Raw genomic sequence first — 22,342 nt, 5'->3', positions numbered from 1 at the left:
TTGATGTGTTCAAATGTCCGATTAAAACAGGAAGGTGTCAATGCATGTCTCTCCAGTTGATTCAACGTGCCGTGATTCAAACGTATATATTTGATTCGGCCATCTTCATACCTTAAAAACAATACTAAATAGAAAATAGAAACAGTCTTAAGATCAGCCATTTTTATATGGCATTACAAAGTACTTGTTAAGCTAAGTAATGCTAAGCGTCCACTCGACGAGCGCCGACTGGTGCCAGTTCGCGCCACTGCAATTTGCTATGGCACCTAGTGTCACCAATAAGGTGCCGAGTGGCATGCTGTGGCTCAAACTGCCTCCCAACTGGCTCGTGGCGGTCCGTAACCCGCAGCAAAAAATTTAATTTGACGGCAAGAAAATTTCAAAATTTTAAAAATCTTTGTCAGGCTGCACGGCGGACGAGTGGTTAGCGCGCAGACATCACAGCTAGGAGACCTGAGTTCAATCCCACCCTCGGCCATCTGTTTGTGGAGTTTACATGTTCTCCCCGTGCATGCGTGGGTTTTCTCCGGGTACTCCGGTTTCCTCCCACATTCCAAAAACATGCTAGGTTAATTAGCGACTCCAAATTGTCCATAGGTATGAATGTGAGTGTGAATGGTTGTTTGTCTATATGTGCCCTGTGATTGGCTGGCCACCAGTCCAGGGTGTACCCCGCCTCTCGCCTACTCCCAGACAGCTGGGATAGGCTCCAGCACCCCCTGCGACCCTCGTCAAAAAAGCGGCAGAAAATGAAAGAAAGATTCTTTGTCGCGTCACAAGAAATCGGCGTGAAGTGTCCACCAAGTGGAACCAAATGTCACAAACAATCCGCTTATTGGAATCTACTGGAATGTAACGGCGCGAGCCAAGTTGTGCCAATCATGCTAGGAGTCCACTGGGCCGGCGCCAGTTGGTGCCAGCTCGCGGCAAAGATTATGTGATTGGCGCGTAGTGGCGCCAAATAACGGCAACATGCCAATCAAACATTAATTCGGCGCCACAGCGAGCCACTACGCGGCAATCACATAATCTTTGGTGCGAACTGGCACCAACTGGCGCCGGCCCAGTGGACTCCTAGCATAAGAGTAGTGTGAGTGTGAATGGTTGTTTGTCTATATGTGCCCTGTGATTGGCTGGCCACCAGTCCAGGGTGTACCCCGCCTCTCGCTTGAAGACAGCTGGGATAGGCTCCAGCACCCCCTGCGACCCTCGTCAAGAAAGTGGCGGAAAATGAAAGAAAAATCTTTGTCGCGCCACAAAAAATCGGCGTGAAGTGTCCACCAAGTGGAACCAAATGTCACAAACAATCCACCTATTTTGAGTCCACTGGAATGTAATGGCGCGAGCCAAGTTGTGCCAATCATGCTAGGAGTCCACTGGGCCGGCGCCAGTTGGTGCCAGTTTGCGCCAAAGATTATGTGATAGGCGCGTAGTGGCGCCACTACACGCCAATCACATAATCTTTGGCGCAAACTGGCACCAACTGGCGCCGACCCAGTGGACTCCTAGCATAAGAGCAGTAAGGATTCTGACTTCTCGGGTGACGCCACATGACCACAGTTCTGAACAGAGGAACTCTCACTGAGGTCAGAGAGCCTTTAAACAGTCTGACAATGAGATTATGTTTTTATTGATTGTTGAGTCGGGATAATCCAAAAGCCGTCAGAGACAAGACGCTTCCACAAGGCAGTTCATAAACGCAACCAAATGTTTGGCAGTCGGGTCTTTGAACTAAGACCAAATCTGGCCCCTACGCTGAAACAGAGGTGTTGACGAACACAGTGAGAAATCTCTCGAGACTGTGGGTCTTGTGGCCGTGGTGGCTGTGCGGTGAGGATGAATCATAGCAAAGCAGTCATTCAGACAACTGATGGAGTGTGCGGCTGCGTGTGTGTTTATGCGTGTGAGTGAGAGTGACAGAAGGTATTCAAAGTTGTGGTGGAATTCATTTTGACCACACGGTAGGAGAGTCTGGCAAAACGACAGAGGGAGAGACCACAGTGGTGAGGTTACAGAGATTAGAACCGAGGGCGACCCCAGTCTCCGGGTGAGCGTCTGTGCAGTAATGTGTGCGTATGTGGCAGTGGGAATAAAACCAATTTATCTTATCTTCAGTGAGCATGTGTCATGCTCGGTTTTTCAAAGCAGTGGCGGCTTAGACTGTGAAATGTCGACCGATAGAGACGTTGTTTCTTATTTCTGACCAACGCTTGGCAGAGATTAAAGCATTCAATGTCTGACTCTTGCAGGAGGTCTAATGGTATTGGTAGATTACAATTGAGTGCATCCCATAATCAGTTCCCAGTTCCACATGTCCAAAAGGAGTAGGAAGAAGCAAGGCTTATTAAATCCTACCCCTCCATCTGGTACTTTTACAATCACTAACTGTTACATTTGTTCACTTCCTGCTTTCATAATATTTTTTTTTAAATTTTTTTTTAGTTTTTTCATTTTAATTTTTTTAGTTTGATTTGACAAGGTGATATGAGCATCCAATGCCATAATGGGTACCATAGTGCGTGTCAATATATTGATATATATAGCACATCATGACTGGTTCAAGACTCTTCATCCTTGTATTTAGCAAACATCAACTGCTTGTATTGTTTCTTGAATTGGCTCATCGTTGTGCATTGTTTGAGGTCCTTACTCAATCCATTCCATAGTTTGATTTGTTCACTTCCTGCTTTCCTAATATATATATTTTTTAAATTTAAAAAAAATGTATTTTTTTTTTGTCACGTACCGAAGTACGAGGTGATATGACCATACAATGACAGAAGAAGCAAAGCTTATTAAAACCTACCCATCCATCTGATACTTTTACAATCAGTAACTGTTACATTTGTTCACTTCCTGCTTTCCAAAAATAGTTTGTTTTTTTAAATTAAAAAAATGTATATATTTTTTTTGTCACGTACCGAAGTACTAGGTGATATGACCATCCAATGACAGAAGAAGCAAAGCTTATTAAATCCTACCCTTCCATCTGGTACTTTTACAATCAGTAACTTTTACATTTGTTCACTTCCTGCTTTCCTAATATAGTTTGTTTTTTTTAATAAAAAAAAGGATAATTTTTTTTTGTCACGTACCGAAGTACGAGGTGATATGACCATACAATGACAGAAGAAGCAAAGCTTATTAAAACCTACCCATCCATCTGATACTTTTACAATCACTTCCTGCTTTCCTAATATAGTTTGTTTTTTAAATTAAAAAAATGTATTTTTTTTTGTCACGTACCGAAGTACTAGGTGATATGACCATACAATGACAGAAGAAGCAAGGCTTATTAAATCCTACCCCTCCATCTGGTACTTTTACAATCAGTAACTGTTACATTTGTTCACTTCCTGCTTTCCTAAAATAGTTTGTTTTTTAAATTAAAAAATGTATATATTTTTTTTGTCACGTACCGAAATACAAGGTGATATGACCATACAATGACAGAAGAAGCAAAACTTATAAAATCCTACCCTTCCATCTGGTACTTTTACAATCAGTAACTGTTACATTTGTTCACTTCCTGCTTTCCTAATATAGTTTGTTTTTTAAATTAAAAAAATGTATTTTTTTTTGTCACGTACCGAAGTACGAGGTGATATGACCATACAATGACAGAAGAAGCAAGGCTTATTAAATCCTACCCCTCCATCTGGTACTTTTACAATCAGTAACTGTTACATTTGTTCACTTCCTGCTTTCCTAAAATAGTTTGTTTTTTAAATTAAAAAATGTATATATTTTTTTTGTCACGTACCGAAATACAAGGTGATATGACCATACAATGACAGAAGAAGCAAAACTTATAAAATCCTACCCTTCCATCTGGTACTTTTACAATCAGTAACTGTTACATTTGTTCACTTCCTGCTTTCCTAATATAGTTTGTTTTTTAAATTAAAAAAATGTATTTTTTTTTTGTCACATACCGAAGTACGAGGTGATATGACCATACAATGACATAATGGGTACCATAGTAACGGTCAATATAGTGATATGTATAGCACATCATGACACACTTTTTCGGATTTTTGGGGTGAAGAATCTACTTTGTTTCAATTTTCTTTCTGGTTAAATTAAGGTCACACTACCCAATTATGAAATAGGTGCAGTTTGTAAAAAGTTGCTTGTTTTGTGAAACGTTCATCTTGTAAGGCTACAGATTTTAGCAGAGGGAGCAACACTGTGATTGCACTTCTTTTAGTTTATAATAAGTACTGCGTTAAGTTATTACTGTACCAAAAGTAGTTGACAACTGATTAGTGTGAAGTTTAAATAAATGTTGCGCACTCGCTCAAAACCTGCCGTCAGACTTGGGAATTTTGATTGAAAATTCTCCGAAAAGCTGCACAGATCAACCAAATCTGTCCAAGCATCGCAACTGCCCCCATAAGAGAGGGTAACCGTGACACCCGGTCGATTCTTCGTATGATATTACTTCATTGAGGAGTATTTTTTTTAATCATCTGTAATCACAGAAAAAGGCTGAGCAGAAGAGTGAGAAGCAGGAAAAAATATGTAAAAGCCGTAGAGGAGCGATGTGGCCAGATGATTGTAAACAGCTTCAGCTGCCAGGCCCCTGGGTGGCCCACACGTTCACTCTCACTTTATCTCAATGACACAGAAACACATCCACAATGAGAACCTCACTTCCCTGCAACTCCTCTGTCCAGACCTCAGTCCTGCATTCCAAGAACAGACGAGTGAGGGACAGATGTGGAAGTGGGGGGGCGGATGGTGGGGGGTAGACAGAGAGTGGAATCGGTATTAAAAAGAAATGAAAAGGGTTGTCCCCCTTCGGAAAATCTGATTCAAATTAGTTCTGAACAAACTATTTTTCTCTTCAACATTTTCTGCAACCACCATAAGCAAATATAAGCACTACTGAGGAGGTATTTGGAGGTGGTCCAGGAAGTCAAAACAGTCGGTAGAGTGTAAAAGAAAGGGGCTACTAAAGGTCTGTTGGCGTTGACTCACTTGTCTGGCTTATCTGCTGCACCGTTTTGGCTTTTGAATACCGACAGCTAACACATTATTTAACTTTGTGCTTCGGTTATTTCAAAGTATCAGCAAAGCCTTTTTTTAAATGTTTGGACAAGTCTGGACTACCACGAGGCCGAAGGTCAGCAGACCGTGACACCGGAGCCGCATGCAGTTCCCATTTCCGAACTATGTGATATCTTTTTTTAAGACTAAAGTGGAGCAAATTGGCATTTTTTAAAATAGAGTATGTAAAATTGGACTCACCGCAAGTCCGTCAATGCATCTATTATAGAATCATAGATAGAATCATAGACTTAGATGACATCAAATATGAACAACAATGAGTTCTAACTACTGATTGGATGAGCAAGGGAAGGCGGTGTGGGGCTGGTTTGCGCGGTGAGACACGAAAAAGACGTCTGTTGAAAGTGTGGATATCCCTTTGTCAATCACTGCCCAGCGGCAGTGGTTTGATGCGGCGACAAATTTTCCTCATCTTGTACCTCTAAACCAGGGGTGCTCATTAAGTCGATCGCGAGCTACCGGTCGATCGCGGAGGTGGTACTGGTCGATCGCGGCGTGACATTAAAAAAATATCATCCCAGCATCAATGCCGTCACTTGATTGACATACAGGGCAGCCATTCAGATGACAACTGAATGTTGCCCTTCGGGCGACCAATCAAATCAAACAACGTCTCTAAGTGCAGCAGAACTTACGATGTCAGCCTATCATCCATCCCCGTTACTTGATTGACATACAGGACAACCAGTCAGATGACAACTGAATTTTGACCTTTAGGTCACCGCTCATGCGTAAACAGCGATGCAAAGTGCTAAGCTAGTCGGCGAATTGCGAGATTTTAAAGCCCTCGCTAAAGTTTATGGTCACTAAAATGAGTGAAGGAGCTGGACCAAGTAAAAAGGCAAAAACTGGACCAAGTAAAAAGGCAAAAAACATATCACTTCCATACGGATATGGAATATTATACGGATATTATGATACGGATATTATCCATGACTGATAAACATTTGGAAGTGTGCTTGAGGCTGGCTATCAGCAGCTACTGTCCGGACTATGCATCCCTGGCTGATTCAATTCAGTGCAAGTCATCAAAGTAAACTCAGGTAATTACAAAAAATGTTAATAGTTAATTATGTGTGTTTTGCAATATTGGCTCATTTGGTTATGTAAGGTACATCAACATACATTGTACGTACAAATAATCCTCAATACATTTGAAAATAAATAGATGTTTTGCATTTTTGTAGTGGGTAGATCATTTTGACTCGGTCATTTTAAAAGTAGCTCGCATGCTGAAAAAGTGTGAGCACCCCTGCTCTAAACAGTCAAGAAGAGAGTTCGGGATGCCTCCCAAACACCTCCCTGAAAGATGTTCAAGGGCATGTCCGAAGCGTCGGGGAAGACCCTGGACACGTTGGAGAGACTATATCTCTCAGCTGCCCTGGGAAAACCCTGGGATCCCTGAAATACGTTAAAGGGCATGGCTGACTGGAAGACCCAACGTTGGAGAACATTGGGAAATCCTAGGGATCTACCACAGGACTCGACAATAACGATGTACCGATAGCCCGGGGCAAGTTAAAACAAAATTGGGGCAAGTAAATCCAATCAGTGATATTCCCGTCGGGCAAGTGTACTTTGGCATGCCATACTGCCAAGAGTTTTTTTGGTAAAACACAGACTGCGTAATTCCGATGGTAATTTCCAAACCAATCCTTGCAAATCTTGAAATGGACCAATCAGAATCGTTTATTTAGACCGCGGTCCATAGTCGACAGTCCGCGTTTTACCCACACCCGTTCTTGTTCGCGATCAACCAATCAGCGATGGTTTGACTAGGAAAACATCTATCATGGCGTCCCTGCCAACATGGTCTAATTCTTCAACAACTTCTGAAGGAAAACAGCAAAAAGTGATGAAACAGTGCCTCCTAAACGAGTATTTTATTAGCGGCAGCAAATCAAATGATCACATTGCTGTGACAATTTGAAGTGGTCACAATGAAACACCACCCATTAGATCCAATACCAAGTGCTGATTTTGCACAAGCTACAAAATCTAGTGCTTCCATTTCTCTGTGTATTTTTCTCACCTTTGCTTCACAAATTATTGTTTGACCATTGAGCATTTTTTTCTGGATTAAAAACACTTTAAATGTGTCTATTCAATAATGTTTCATTGTGGTGCACAACTTATATAAAAAGGCAAAGTGCCGAGAAGTCTCTTGACAATACGGATTTCCATGCAACGTTATGATCTATGTCGGAAAACAACCGTAAGAAATGATAATCATTTCATCTTTATTTGAGATTCTCATGTGATGCCACAAAAAATGAGATGATATCATTATGGCAGTCTTTTCATTTTACATGGGGCAAGTTCGGGCAAGTAGTTCTCACCTTAAAGATTCCCCATGGGCAAGTCATTTTTGTTTTTAATGTAGAGGAAATCTGGGTTTCCTTGACCTCAGATAAGTGTTGGGTGAATGGATGGATAGGATGCACAAACCTACGCAAATGTATTGGTCCGTACAATTTTTATACAAAGATAAAAAAGTAAAACCGGAATGGCTATGGATCGGTGTTACCTACTAGGAAGAAAACAAACTGAGCCAATGCGTTGAGTACAGTTAATTATGTGTATGAGCAGATCAAGCAGCAAATCCTAATGGATATGTACCTGTACACAAAACATATCGATGTCCTTAGAGAGGTCCTTAGGATGGCGGCACTAATTTGTGCACACTTCGTGGAACAAAGATCAAGAGTCAGGCAGGTGTATGAGTTCTAAGATGGTGTAAGACGTAGGAAAGAGACTATACAGTGTGTGGTGTGAGACATAAATAAATACAAACGTCTACTTTGATACTTCTGCCTGGTAACAAACTAAGTATGTGTGTGCATGTCCGGACATGTCCGCTCCCCAGTCTGCTACTGGAGACATCGGACCTCGGTAACAGAGCTCTCAGGAAAAGGCTCATCACCATCTAAATACACACCCAACCACCCACAAAGATATCAACATCCATCTGGTGTTGAAGTGGACACTCGGACGATAACAACAACAACAACAACAACAACAACAAGAAACACAAGCAAATATTCCCAATGCTGGATGTGATGAACAACAAAACGGTGAATCAGATCTTGAACCGCCCACTTTTGAAAGTCACACCTAAACCTCGCCTATCTCGATCATCCACCCCCCCCCCCATAACACACACACACACATAAACACACACATTAACAGCTGTTCACTGTCATTATCCCTTCCATCTATGTCACCCCCAACCCCCACAATGTACCAAATTTCTCCCTCAACAACGCATGTAAACAACAGCCCAATCACCTTCGAGCTCCACAGCTACAACTATCTAGGCTACCAAACACACACACATGCACACGCACGCACACACTAAGGCCCCAACACAAAAACACATTCAGTCACCCCTACGTGCACATGCAACGTAAACATCCAGGCAATGCCCCTGCCCCCTCTTCGACTCCGAGGAATGCAGGACCAGCTGGTGGAGAAAATAAAAAAAAAACGAAGACGCATACCAAAACAGGAAATGCATCAGCAGGGGCCTATCAGAGAGCTTTATCAGGCCTGTGGCTGCCCCGCTGAGAACCTGGGTGGCGCCGTGTGCTGATTGGCTGATCAAAGTGGCAGCTGTGTCATTACAGGTCAGGGGGTCAGAAGTAATCAAGGAAGGTTACGAGCATGCACGTTTGTGCATATGTGTTGCCATGGCGATCTAAATGAGGGGTAACGGGAGGAAAGATGGGAGGAAATAAGAAAGATGAGAGAAGGTGCTACTGAGTGACGAGATAAAATAAGGATCACTTGAAGAAAACAAAAGAAGAACCATGAGCCGTTAGCCCTGCCGACCTTCTGGGATTCTCCATGAAAATGAAAATAATCAATAAACATTTTATTGCCATCGTTCTCTAGTTATATATTCCATTGACATGAAACTGACAAATATAACAAATATGCGTTGTTGTTGCTATTGACGCAACAAATCGGAAAAATACCACACAAACATTCTGAAGTTCACATTGTGCATCAATGCAGATGTCATCTGATTTTAATACAGACTTCCTTGACTCAATTTTAGTCACATTGTGTGCGGACTACGCTGTTTACGGTTAACAAGGTGCAATGAACAGCAGCTGAAAACGAAGTTCCACCATTTCGTATTATTCAATAGTCTTTTTCACAAAATGGTGAGCAATGGTTGCTAAATGTACTGCAAAAAAGGTCAGTAAGGATAATTCATAATGCCGCCTACAGAGAACATACTAACTCCTTATTTCTAAAATCACAAATATTCAACTTGCTGATATAGTTCATCTTTAAACAGCTAAAATAATGCATAAAGCTAAAAATATTACCTAATTAGCTAAAAATGTCATCCAATACTTCTCTACAAGAGAGGAGAAATATGATCTCAGGGAAGAAGTACATTTGAAACACTTCTACGCTAGGACTACGTTACGCTAGCCATAGCATTTCAGTATGTGGAATCAAACTATGGAATGGATTGAGTAAGGAAATCAAACAATGCACAACGATGATGGTACCCATTATGGCATTGGATGCTCATATCACCCCGTACTTCGGTACGAGGTACATTATTAAAAAAAAACAAAAAAAACACTTAAACTGTATTATGGAAAGCAGGAAGTGAACAAATGTACCAGTTACTGATTGTAAAAGTACCAGATGGAGGGGTAGGATTTAATAAGCTTTGCTTCTTCCTACTCCTTTTGGACATGTGGAACTGTGACCTGATTATGTGATGCATTCAATTGTAATCTGATGCATGTTGAAATGAAATCAAACCATTACCATTACCATAGTTAGCTCTAACAAACACTGCCATTACCATTACCAAATGGGCTGCAAGCGTCACAGCGTCTTTTACACAAAACATTCAACAGTTTCCCCCGTTTATCCAATATGTCTGCAGTATATTTTCATATGGCTATAGCTTTAAATCACTGGAGTCATGTGCGTCATGCCCCTCGAAGTGACTGCACCCTTCGGTGGTATCCCTTTCAGGAGAATCACCAGTGCGCCGAACTGTACAGTAACCAGAGAACACATTTTTGTTGGCATGCTGATGCTGAGGTCAAGGTGAACTTCTGTTTGATATACAAGACTGCGTTTCACTAAGAGTGACAACAATGGAAGTCGGGGTGTTGCAATGTAACTACATATAGATTACATCAGAACAACACGAGCTAATAATACCGGTCTCATGTGATGAATTTCCCTTCATGCTATATAAGACAGAAAACCGGACCGAACACAGAGGTCGATGAGGGCAAAGTGGCACAAGTTAAACATGGTAATTGATGCGATAAGCAAGGGTGAGGCGGGACAGAGAAGGGAAGGAAGCCAAGTGGCGGCCAGGCAGGCAGACAGGGCTGTGTGAGGAAAGCCTGTGTTTGCGTGACTAGGTGAAAAGGAAGAAGAGGGTGGGGGTGTTGGGGGGGGGGTGGGGGAGGATGAGAGTGGGGAGCCACAGCAATCCAAATAGTTGAAAATAATAAAATTCCACACAGATAAGCAACATCCCCCCCCCCCCCCCTCCTCGTCGGCCCGGCAGCTCCACAGAGCCGCAGTTTTATTCAGACCAGAGAACATGGGGTTGAACGCACCCCCATCCTGCACCTCTTCCTACCCCCGTACCAATCAGATACTGTAAACCTAAAATCGGGTGATGTGTCAGAGGCACTACTGTGTTCCTAAGATGGTTCGAATAAGTGTCGGAGCTGTTTTCTGCGGGACGACTCTACTGAGAATATATTGTTTTTTAATGTTTAAATGCCAATTTAAGAAACATTCAATATGCAGAACAATATCAGGCACCTGTTGTTTGCATAAATAATATTTATTCACATGTTGCACTGCAAAGATAGTAGATATATCATTCCGAAAAATAAAAGTCAGGGTGCAAATGTAGGGGTTAAATGATGATTGCGCCTCGAAATGGCAACAAAAAGTGGGACCCACTGTTCAAACTTACAACTGATGGAAGAGATTTTGAAGCAGCGGAAAGTGAAAAATGATCTGCAGGGAGGTTAAGGAAAACATGAGGCAAAATGTTGCCATCTAGTGTCAGTCAAACAAAGACAGAAACCAGGTCCTGACTCAATAATTGCTTTGACGGGGTTGTTTCAGTTCTCGTTTCTTTCTTCTTTTTTGGTCACTCTCGCTCTCAAACAAATCATCTCGACTGGGAAAGGTTACAGGAGGACACCAAAGAAATATACAATTGTATGCTACAACTATGGGTCCGATTCTCTTTCTTAGTCATCATCATGAAAACAAGTCATTCCCAAATATTTTGTCACCACCAATTGACTATTATATAACAAAAAATATATGAAAAAAATTGGGTTTCACAATTGAACAACTACAAAACTGCTGTAGTTACAAATGTTGAGTCATTCAGTTTAAATTTTTTAACAAAACCAGGTGCTTACCTCGTCATTACGAGGTCCAAACTTTGTAACAAACACAACAGACCATCTGTGTACCTACGTGTGTTCACGGATTATTGTTTGACCAAATTAATTCTGTAATTATTATACCGATCGGCGCAATGGGAATCACCTCGGATGATCTCTTCACTTGCTTTCATTGTGTGCAAAACATCCGTCAAACAGAGTTTAACATGTGAATCTCTATGCTAAATGTCTCCAAGCATCCAACGGGTACCTGGAAGTGCCATGCACTGGCCAACACAGAACACAAACACCGGTTCCTCCCCTCTTTGCTGAAAACAACATTAGGAAAATGTCTGAGATTCCCTTCTATACATGGATACCATCACTTTTTGAAAAGTTCAGTATTATGACTCGACCGTGCAACAAAATATGCAAATGAATTAGCCTTCGGATGTCCTTTATAACACTGTAAGTAACACGAAACAATGTCAACATTAATGAGCTCACCCACTATGTTGAATCTGCTGACACTTAAACGAATCATTCAGAAACGCTAACACCGATCCAACATCTCATTCATATATTCCCGGAGTCACTTACAGGGAGCTTTCAATATGCAGCCTCATCACTCAGCTCACTTACCGCTGCTAGACCATAAGGAGAGAAACTATATGGACTATACTATTGACTAAAGGTATATATTAGTAGAATGAAACAATATTTTTTATATGTGGAAAAATGATGGAAAATACAGTAAACCTCGGATATTCATTCATTCATTTTCTACCGCTTTTCCTCACGAGGGTCGCGGGGGGGGGGGGGTGCTGGAGCCTATCCCAGCTGTCTTCGGGCGTAAGGCGGGGTACACCCTAGACTGGTCGCCAGCCAATCACAAAACCTCGGATATATCGGATTCAATTGTTCCCACTGGTTTTGTCCGATATAAGCGAAATCCGTTATATGCGTATACCGGAAAATGTCCGTTTTACGCATATATCGGAATTATATCCGGTATATGCGTAAATTGGATTTTATCCGTTATAAAAAGGCACTTCCTTGACTATGTTTCCAATGTACCTGGACGCGCAGGCAACGCTGCAAACGCTGCAAATGACGTCGTATAGCGGCCTGTCACGATTCGGCGAATCGGAGCGCCACGATGCGGCCATCCGATATATGCGAGGGAAATTTCATGGAAATGCATTGGAACGGGACTGGAGATTTTGTCCGAAATAGGCGAAATCCGTTATAAAAAAATCCGATATATGCAATGAATTTTTATTGGAAATGCATTACAGAAAAATCGTTTCTTTTTTATCTGTCCGTTGTGAGCGAATTTCCGATATATCCGAGTCCGATATATCCGAGGTTTACTGTATAAAAAATGAACACACCAGTCCCAGTGACTGCAGCCAAAGGCACAAACAATGATTGACTCAATAATATATATTTTTAATTTAAATACTCTTTTTACCGCCACAGCACCCACAGTATACTCCGTTTCACACACAAATATATACTGATAGCTTTGCCCCGTCTCTGGACCTCCCCGCTCTGGCATGACTCCATCATGGCCTTAGTCAACTCCCCTGCTCAGCCCCTTGCAGCCCCCCCCCCTCCCTCCCCATACACACATACACTTTCCCACACACGGTGCAGATTTCACACATGCAGCCCCCCCTCCCAATAGTCGGTCGGGTCCCCCCCATCCCCATCTAAGCTTGAGGAAAATGGCCGTCACGGAACCCCGCTAACAGGAGGCCTCCCCCTTAACCACAAACCGAGAGTAAGGAATGAGAAAGAACAAATGCATTACAGCTGCAATATTAGCTGATGGAAGGAGCACGGGGAAAGGAGGGCTGGGAGGCAGGGGGGAGAGGGAAGGACAAGGGTAGGATTGGGGGCCTTGGTGTGAGCATCGACCTACAGAACACTCTCCCACATGTGGAGTCAATTAGGAACAATCTTGTTTTGTACCTACTGCTGCAAAAGAGAGGGTTCTCTTGGGTTGTTGTGCGAGTGTGTAGAGGTGTGTGCAAAGCCAAAGCGTGTACAGCCAATGAAATAGTCCAGATATTGGGTTTATATCCAACAATTTAAAAAAAAAGGTGGGCCAGGGCCCATCACAACAGTGTGCATGTCAAGTCGAGATGTCATATAATGAACCCAAACAACCGCTTGCCATTGACAGAAATAAACAGAATGACTCAAAATAACCCACAAAGTCAAAGCCCCCGCTTGCTTGTCCACACACGGACAGACATATGCTGGCACAGCGTACATGTTATTTGATTAATGGCGTCGTCGCGCCCGCCAGTTATCAATGACAACTCAATATAGAGTAAGTCACAAAGTCAGCATGTTGTGTAATGAAGTGATGGCACGTAAACTTGACAATAACAATGTACCGATGGCCCGGGGCAAGTTAAAACAAAATCTAGGGGTCTCAAACTCAATTTACCTGGGGGCCACTGGAGCTAGGGTCTGGGCAAGGCTGGGCCACATCAGGTTTTCCAAAAAACAGAAAAATATACAAACTTTTTCAGTGCTTTGGTTCCGATTTTCTACAATAAAAGCTCTGATAAAACATTCCACTGTTCTCAAATATCTTCATTTTTATTTTTCTGCACAAAATAAGATGAAAAATAAATAAACAAATCAAGAATAAAGAAAATCAATCAATCAGTAATAAATAAATATAATAATAATAATAAAACGGCAAATAATAAAAACTTAAGAAACCATATATAGTTGGTGGGGAGACAAATTATTTTTTTTTCATATTAAAATGAACAAAGCATTATTAGAGCCCTGTAGACATGACAAAACACGACTATAGTCACATTTATACTCTTTTTATTTACAACATATTGCGCAACTGCAGGGTCTTGAGACACATGCTAACTCGCAAACTAGAGAGCTAGCGACCTAAACGGTAGCCTTCAAGTTATTTCCTTTAAACTTAAATAGCCAAAAACTTACCACTTCCACACGGATAGGGAGGATAACTATTAACAGTTATTTAACCTTTAACATGAACATGAATCAAACGTAATAATTTTTTCTGGGTACATGATACCATACAGCATCCATATCAAACTTGCGCGGGGCGCACTAACATTAAACTTTCATATCAAGGCGGGGGCCTCAAACTAGTGTCCTGCGGACCACATTTGGCCCACGGGCCGCATGTTTGAGACCATCGTCGCATAATTTGGTGATGGCACACTAAACTGCTCAGAGCACGAAATCTCTGAAGCAGTTAGGCCCGCATGAGACGAAAAAAGGTTAAAATCGTGGCTTTTGGTGTATTTTATAGCCACACAAAAACATCAGAATGTTAACTTCAGTAGATAGTGTTGGTAGTTGGCAGCTACGTACGCACAGTGTGAGCGCACTTGGATCCTCTGTGTCTCTGTATTGCGTAAATAATACACACCGAATGGGGGGGGGGGGGGGGGGGGGGGCATGGTGAGACAGAGGCTGCACCTCACACTTTGCAGGGAATTCCAGACCACTTCCTTGGTAACAGGAAAAAAAAAAGAGGATGTCACCACTTTTGAAAGTTTCATGGCCGTTTTAATTATGCATGAAAATTGTTATTCATTCATTTTCTACCGCTTATGTTTACGCAATTTTCATTATTTATCCATTTCAAGACAGATGGTTGCCTGGAAAGCTCCGCATAAACAAGCGCTGACATTGATGTAAGCTCAAAATGCAAGAAAAAATAATAATCTTGACTGCTGAGTGCCAAATAAGCCCCTCTACCTGCCCACACGCACAACTAAAACTTTACATTATTGTTATTTATTCTAAATTATTTAAATTATTTGCACAAATTACTGTTTACACTGTATATTGTTCATATTTGATGTAATCTATTTATTCTCCACATTATTATTTATTGTTATTATTTATTATTGTTTGTTATTATTATTTTTATTTATTTTATTATATTATTTTTGTATTTATTTTTTTTACTTTTTTTTTTTTTTTTTTTTACCAGGCAACGACATTTTGTTGGCAATTTCACTGCTGTGTTATTGTGCAAAGACAATAAAGAAAGTCTATGTCTATTGGGGGGTAGTTTTACTTATTGACACTGCTAATACTAAGTATAATTAATAGACACATTAATTATTAATAATAGATTAATCGTTAAAGATTAAGAAAGTATCTAAGGTGTGTCGGGAATGGCCAGTGACAAGTACAGAAAACTGGGCTCTAAGGAATGTGGAATGAATTCCACAACAAAACAATGTTCATATTATATGAATGGATATGTACATATATGGATTATTATTTACGCACATACTGACCATAATAACTTGGAAAACAAGAACCAAAAATCACTGTGCTTATGTTTATTTGAATAAACATGCACCAGAATAGCCTGTCGGCTCTGTTAGCATTTGCGCACGTGTGACTGCATAGACCAGGGGTGGGCAAACTACGGCCCGGGGGCCACATGCGGCCCACCAAGCGTTTGAATCCGGCCCGCCAGTTGCTTTTTAAGTATTTCAACTTTTAACATACAAACTGGCAACATGACTTGCAAGACGGATGTCTTATTTAGTAAAAAAAAATGTATAAAATAATTAAATTAAATTAAATGACATAGTTTGATGTGGTCTGATATTTAAAATATGTCATTTTACAGATAAAATTAGACAAATAATTCAAGGAAAATTATAAGCATGAAATAGTGTGTGTGTGTTAAATATATGTTCTGGCCCCCCCGACAGTTTTGTTAACTCAATGCTGCCTACCAGTCAAAATATTTGCCCACCCCTAAACTACGGTGTGGGTCGAGGGTCAAACAGGACGTGTAGACGTTCATCACACTTCCAAAAAAAATTAAAGGAAATTCCCGCTGACAGCCCTAATTATTGAATTATATAAGAATTATGTACCTTTACCCAAACTAATTGCTCTAGCACATGGGGTGGGCAAACTGCAGCCCGGGGGCCAAATACGGCCCACCAAGTGTTTGAATCCGGTCCGCCAGTTGCTTTTTAAGTATTTCAACTTTTAACATACAAACTGGCAACATGACTTGCAAGTCGGATGTCTTATTTAGTAAAAATAAATAAATTAAATTAAATGACATAGTTTGATGTGGTCTGATATTTAAAATGCTCCTGAAAAAATGAGAACATACACCTAATAGTACAACAATAAAATAATAAAATTAGACAAATAAAATAAGCATAAAATAGCGTGTGTGTGCATGTGTATGTGTTAAATATATGTTCTGGCCCCCCGAACAATTTTGTTAACTCAATGCGGCCCACCAGTCAAAATATTTGCCCACCACTGGCATAGACGTTCACCCTGTTTCTTATTATCGTGAAAACGAAAAATAGTCGGTAAAATGTGTAGCTCGTCATAGCGTGTGTGTGATCGCTCGCGCTTCAGTTTCATTCCACTTTCTGACATATTTGTTTACACACTTTGCCTGGCTCTGCATGTTACTGTAATACTTATGGCTTATGCTATGCTATATAAGTCAATCAACACAAACACATCGCGTGTCCAGCTTTAAGATATTGATGCTACGACAGGGGTCTCATTGTTGTGTACTCGATGCAAACAGTACTTGACAAGGTGTAAATATGTTAATGCGGGTGTGGGGTCATTTTGTGCCCATTTTGCACCGTTTCCGGCCACGAATTGCGTGCCAAGTACGTAATTTATGCATAAACACGCCCATTGAGACACACCCTGCTGTGATACGCTATGTGTGATGTCATACAGGTACTGAGTCAGTTCATACTTTCCACCACACGATGACACTGTTGGCCCAAAGATGGTATCCTGCAAGTTCATACTTTCCACCACATAATGGCTCTGTTTTCACACTCATGTTGTAGTCCACCAAAAGATCATGTAATACACATCTTCATATTCCAAACACAATGGCTAAACACTATGTTGCATTTGAAAAGGCGACAACATTTTGACAATAATGTCGTTTATGTGTGATGTTGATGATATCCCGGTATAATGAAGTATACTCTGATAATACTCCGATACTCGTACAGTGATGCCGCAGCAACATGACACACGAGTCCCATGCAGCCTTCCACCACAGCTTCAAACAATCCTTGGGAAACCCTGCCAGTATACAAATTATCAGGCATATTTACATAAACATACTGTATACAGGCTGCACGGCGGTCGTGTGGTTAGCGCGCAGACCTCACAGCTAGGAGACCCGGGTTCAATTCCACCCTCGGCCATCTCTGTGTGGAGTTTGCATGTTCTCCCCGTGCATGCGTGGGTTTTCTCCGGTTTCCTCCCACATTCCAAAAACATGCTAGGTTAATTGGCGACTCCAAATTGTCCATAGGTATGAATGTGAGTGTGAATGGTTGTTTGTCTATATGTGCCCTGTGATTGGTAGAGAGAGAGTAGAGAGACAAAAACAGCAGCAACAACAATTCTTGATTAACGACAAACGATTAAAACATTTAATCAAATGAATAGTTTTCAAATGAATTAATCATGATTAATCACCATTTAGAACTATATGTGAAATACGCCCTTTTTACTGTATTTTAGGAACAAAAAGATAAATGACACGGTACAACTGTGGATGTAGTAACAGCTCCAAATGAACTGAAAATTAAAATCATGCTAAAAAAAATAGCACACATGTCTGATAATCTAAAACACACATCACACTTTACCCGTGTTATTATGAACCAAGACGGGTTGTTTTCAAAAGGCACTAAGTTGAGGGTAGATTGTATTATCGCCCTCGACGGTCTGTCATCATAACTGAGTGGTGGTGAGTTAATTAACGTACAAATCGCAATGTAATTCATTCATTTTCTACTGCTTATCCTCACAAGGGTCGCGGGGGGGTGCTAGAGCCTATCCCAGCTGTCTTCGGGCGTGAGGCGGGGTACACCCTGGACTGGTGGCCAGCCAATCACAGGGCACATATAGACAAACAACCATTCACACTCACATTCATACCTATGGACAATTTGGAGTCGCTAATTAACCTAGCATGTTTTTGCAATGTGGAAGGAAACCGGAGTACCCGGAAAAAACCCACGGGGAGAACATGCAAACTCCACACAGAGATGGCCGAGGGTGGAATTGAACCCTGGTCTCCTAGCTGTGAGGTCTGCGCGCTAACCACTCGACCGCAATGCAGCCGTAATTAATGAAATAAATTCATAACCATCATTAACGCGCCATTTTTGCCCGCCCAACACATTAAACATACTTGTAAGGAAATAAAGTTAAATAAAGTTTAGTGTTGAGGCTTCCACCTTCCACAGCAAAACAGACAAGGGTGAAGTTACTGCTCACAAAAAGAGAAAAAAGGCGGACATGTGCGTTTGTGTGTTCTTACCAGTTGAACATACGCTACTTTATAGTCAGGCTGCTTAACTCTCTGGTTAAGGTGATTCCTCTTCTTGTTGGAACCTGGCAAATAAGAGGAGATGATATGTTAAAATTACATTGAATTCAAATATTCATTAAAAAATATATATTTCCAGTTGGACAATGGAAATGAAAGGCAAAATAGGGTAGTTTTTACAGAGAAAACTGGAGGGTTGACAGTAGGGCTCAGGGTACTTCACGATAGAAGATTTGTAATATATGGCTCACGATACAGATAATATAAATATAACAATACAAAAATTAATTTCATACTTTCTATTTTTAGCATTCAGCTGCTTACCTGTGACTCTAATAGGACAAGAGTTAATGCAGATGGACAGATATTTTGTATATATTTTGATATCACTGTAAATAAGTCGGGTGGCACGGTGGTCGTGTGGTTAGCGTGCAGACCTCACAGCTAGGAGACCAGGGTTCAATTCCAACGGGTTTTCTCCCAAAATTCCAAAAACATGCTAGGTTAATTAGCGACTCCAAATTGTCCATAGGTATGAATGTGAGTGTGAATGGTTGTTTGTCTATATGTGCCCTGTGATTGGCTGGCCACCAGTCCAGGGTGTACCCCGCCTCACGCCCGAAGACAGCTGGGATAGGCTCCAGCACCCCCCGCGACCCTTGTGAGGAAAAGCGGTAGAAAATAAGCCTTAAACTGTTTTGAGAAAATCCAATATCAACAGCGATGTCTAAGACATCTGATATAATCAGGTTAGATATAGTATATAGATAAAAAATATCTGATAATTTTATGTAGGCATTGGTCAGTTGCATGACAAGTTTAGCACATCTTCAGTCATCAGTCATAATAAATAATGTTGCTGCTACACAAAACAATTAGTGACAGTCACAATTCAGTCATTCAGAATGGAATTGGATGGTGACGGCCAAGTGCAGCGCTATTATGATCAATAAATCTTCAAGTCTGAAAAAAAAACAAAAAAACATGCAGGATGCACTAGTTTGTTTTCATGTGCATCGTTTGCATCTGTCAAAAAAAAAAACAAGAGCCTGAACTTGATGACGAGGGAGTGAAAGTTAACCTCTTCCCCAGCTGGAGACGATGATGATGATGATGACATCATGGTCTTTCTTGTCAGACCTCACCAAAGTGGAGAGAAGACAGGGGACTTGGGGGAATTGAAATGCCCGCCGTGTGTTTAGCAGCATTTTTAGCAGCTTTGCATAACATACATAAATCAAAAGGGTGTTTTTTTTTTTTTTAATGAGGAGCAATTTCCATAGAAAAAAAACAGAACGTCAATGTGAATGACCAGGTCATCAAAACGCTCGAATCCTTTCGACAGCTTGTTGACAGACAAGTCAAAAGAGCCACGGTGAAAATGCCATCGCCATGGGTACAGTTTATAACATGAAAAACATTCCGCTGCGGTAAGTCATTAGTGAACGTGCGTGTGTCGGGTACATCAGCAGAAAAGCAGCCCACTGCTCAGGGAAAGCCCTGAGCGGAGTTGTAAAAGACTAATACTCTCCCACCCCAATCTAACTTGGAGGCCCCTGTTTGGGAGGGGGAACAAGAGGTAAAGATGTGTGTCGCTGTGTGTGCGTGTCTTTGTGGTTAAGTAGCCGAGGAAATCCGCAGGGAAATATGACTGGATAAGACACTTACTTGTCCGTCCATTAACAACAAAACTACTAAACATCACAAAGCATGATGGGAAAAAACATAAAAGTTCAGGTAATCCTTTCCAAACACATACGGAGACACAGGCAATGCTTTCATAAAACACTTGCAAAATGCAAGCACTCCCATTTTCTCCCACTTTAGAGATTGTGGTTTGGCAGCCAGATATCACATTACAAATCCCAGACCAGAAGGGGTATCCATGGCAACTCCTTCCAAAATAGCCCTGCTACCCATGGAGGGAAGAAAGGGTCATTTGCACCCCTCACTCTTTTCCGCCTCCTCCTGTCTTGGTGCTTTTAAATGGGAGTGGAACTCTCGACATAAGATAGGGGTACCTTCCCTGACGCACTACGGGGTCTTTCGTCTCGGGACCGCATGTCACCGTTTCTCCCATCCACTCTTCTACGGGGGTCCCAATTCCGTCCCTTAGCCCTTCGTCTTCGTGTTCTCCCCTTACCTCTTAAAACCGAGCGCCAAGGGGAAGAAGCCACTAAGAAATGGGACGCCACTTGATTCTCATGACATCATCACCCTTCACCGCTTAGTTGCTGTGACGTAAGCAGACGCACCAATTAAAGCGTTTATAATAAATGGTTCCTACCGCAAAATAAAGCACATTAATTTCTATGCTTTTCCCGTTTTAATAGCTTAACACAGGATTTTTTTTTTTATAAAAAGGAACATATTTTTACAAACTGACATTTATGTACAAAAATAGGCCTCAAATAACAATAATAAAATGTATCAAATATACAACATGAACTTTATGAACAAATATATAAAAACTTAATCAGCCATTCTCCTGAGGTTTAAAAAAAACTAATTTTGGCCTCCGTCTCCAGCGTTGTTGTTCTCTACCAGATTGTTCCGAAGTCCAGAATGACATTTTGTGGTGCTCCTCTGATGGTTTGACCTCAGTAGGCTCAGCATCTCGTGCAGGATTGACAAATATGCAAAATGGATGGGGTTCAACTGTTAACTCATAGTACATAAAATAATAATAATAATAATAATAATAATAATAATAATAATAATGTTGAGTGTGAATGGTTGTTTGTCTATATGTGTCCTGTGATTGGCTGGCGACCAGTCCAGGGTGTACCCCGCCTCTCGCCCGAAGACAGCTGGGATAGGCTCCAGCACCCCCGCGACCCTCGTGAGGAAAAAGCGGTAGAAAATGAATGAATGAATGAATAATAATGTCATAGTGTGTAGTAAATTGATGTGGACAAAGTTAGATTCCAAAACGTTTGATCAACTTTGATAGTCTGAAATGCTGTCCATATTGTTTACCTTGTTCCTGACCATTGATACTGTACACTGAACACAATAAATAAGCATATTTTACCATAAGAATGTACGGTGTTGCATGAGTGACTAGACGACTAATATAAAACGCAAATGTCACAGTACAATTCATTCATGTAATGTAGCTTATACAATAGCAGCAGGAGCTAGCTCATTTTAGAATACAACTTACAGCTAATAGGCTAATGTAGCTGCTGTCTGATTGGTCTAATCGTTCATGAAATGCAGTAGATAGCTTATTTGTGTTTGCCCCCTTGTTATAACTAGCGACAACCAACAATTCAAAACATGGTATGACGAAAAAAACATATCTAAAAAAAGTGTTGTTACTATGAAATTCAATAATTATGCTTAATTACTTACATTTATACACTTCTTTCGGACTCCCTTCTTCTGTTTTGTCAGCGTCAGTGGTGCATCGAAGAAAATTTCTCTTCCCCTCCATTTAAAATGTGGTTCCCGACCACACACACACAATATGGTATTTTTTATG

General features: G+C 41.1%; 1 protein-coding gene across 2 annotated transcripts in view; it reads right to left on the bottom strand.

Annotated features, from left to right (window-relative positions):
- Positions 1 to 22,342, bottom strand: part of LOC131130994 (large ribosomal subunit protein uL23m-like) — a 43,554-nt gene that overhangs the window by 6,232 nt on the left and 14,980 nt on the right. For both annotated transcript variants that reach the window (XR_009130131.1, XM_058075232.1), the window contains exon 4: positions 18,847 to 18,920. Coding sequence is in view for 1 of the 2 variants with exons in the window: in XM_058075232.1 (XP_057931215.1) it covers positions 18,847 to 18,920 (74 nt within the window). In the remaining variant the exon portion in view is untranslated. The remainder of the gene's footprint in view (positions 1 to 18,846; positions 18,921 to 22,342) is intronic.

The sequence above is a fragment of the Doryrhamphus excisus genome, chromosome 6, assembly GCF_030265055.1.
Source record: "Doryrhamphus excisus isolate RoL2022-K1 chromosome 6, RoL_Dexc_1.0, whole genome shotgun sequence".
Classification (NCBI taxonomy): domain Eukaryota; kingdom Metazoa; phylum Chordata; class Actinopteri; order Syngnathiformes; family Syngnathidae; genus Doryrhamphus; species Doryrhamphus excisus.
The sequence above is the reverse complement of the archived record's forward strand: the minus strand, read 5'-3'. Positions and strand labels throughout refer to the sequence as shown.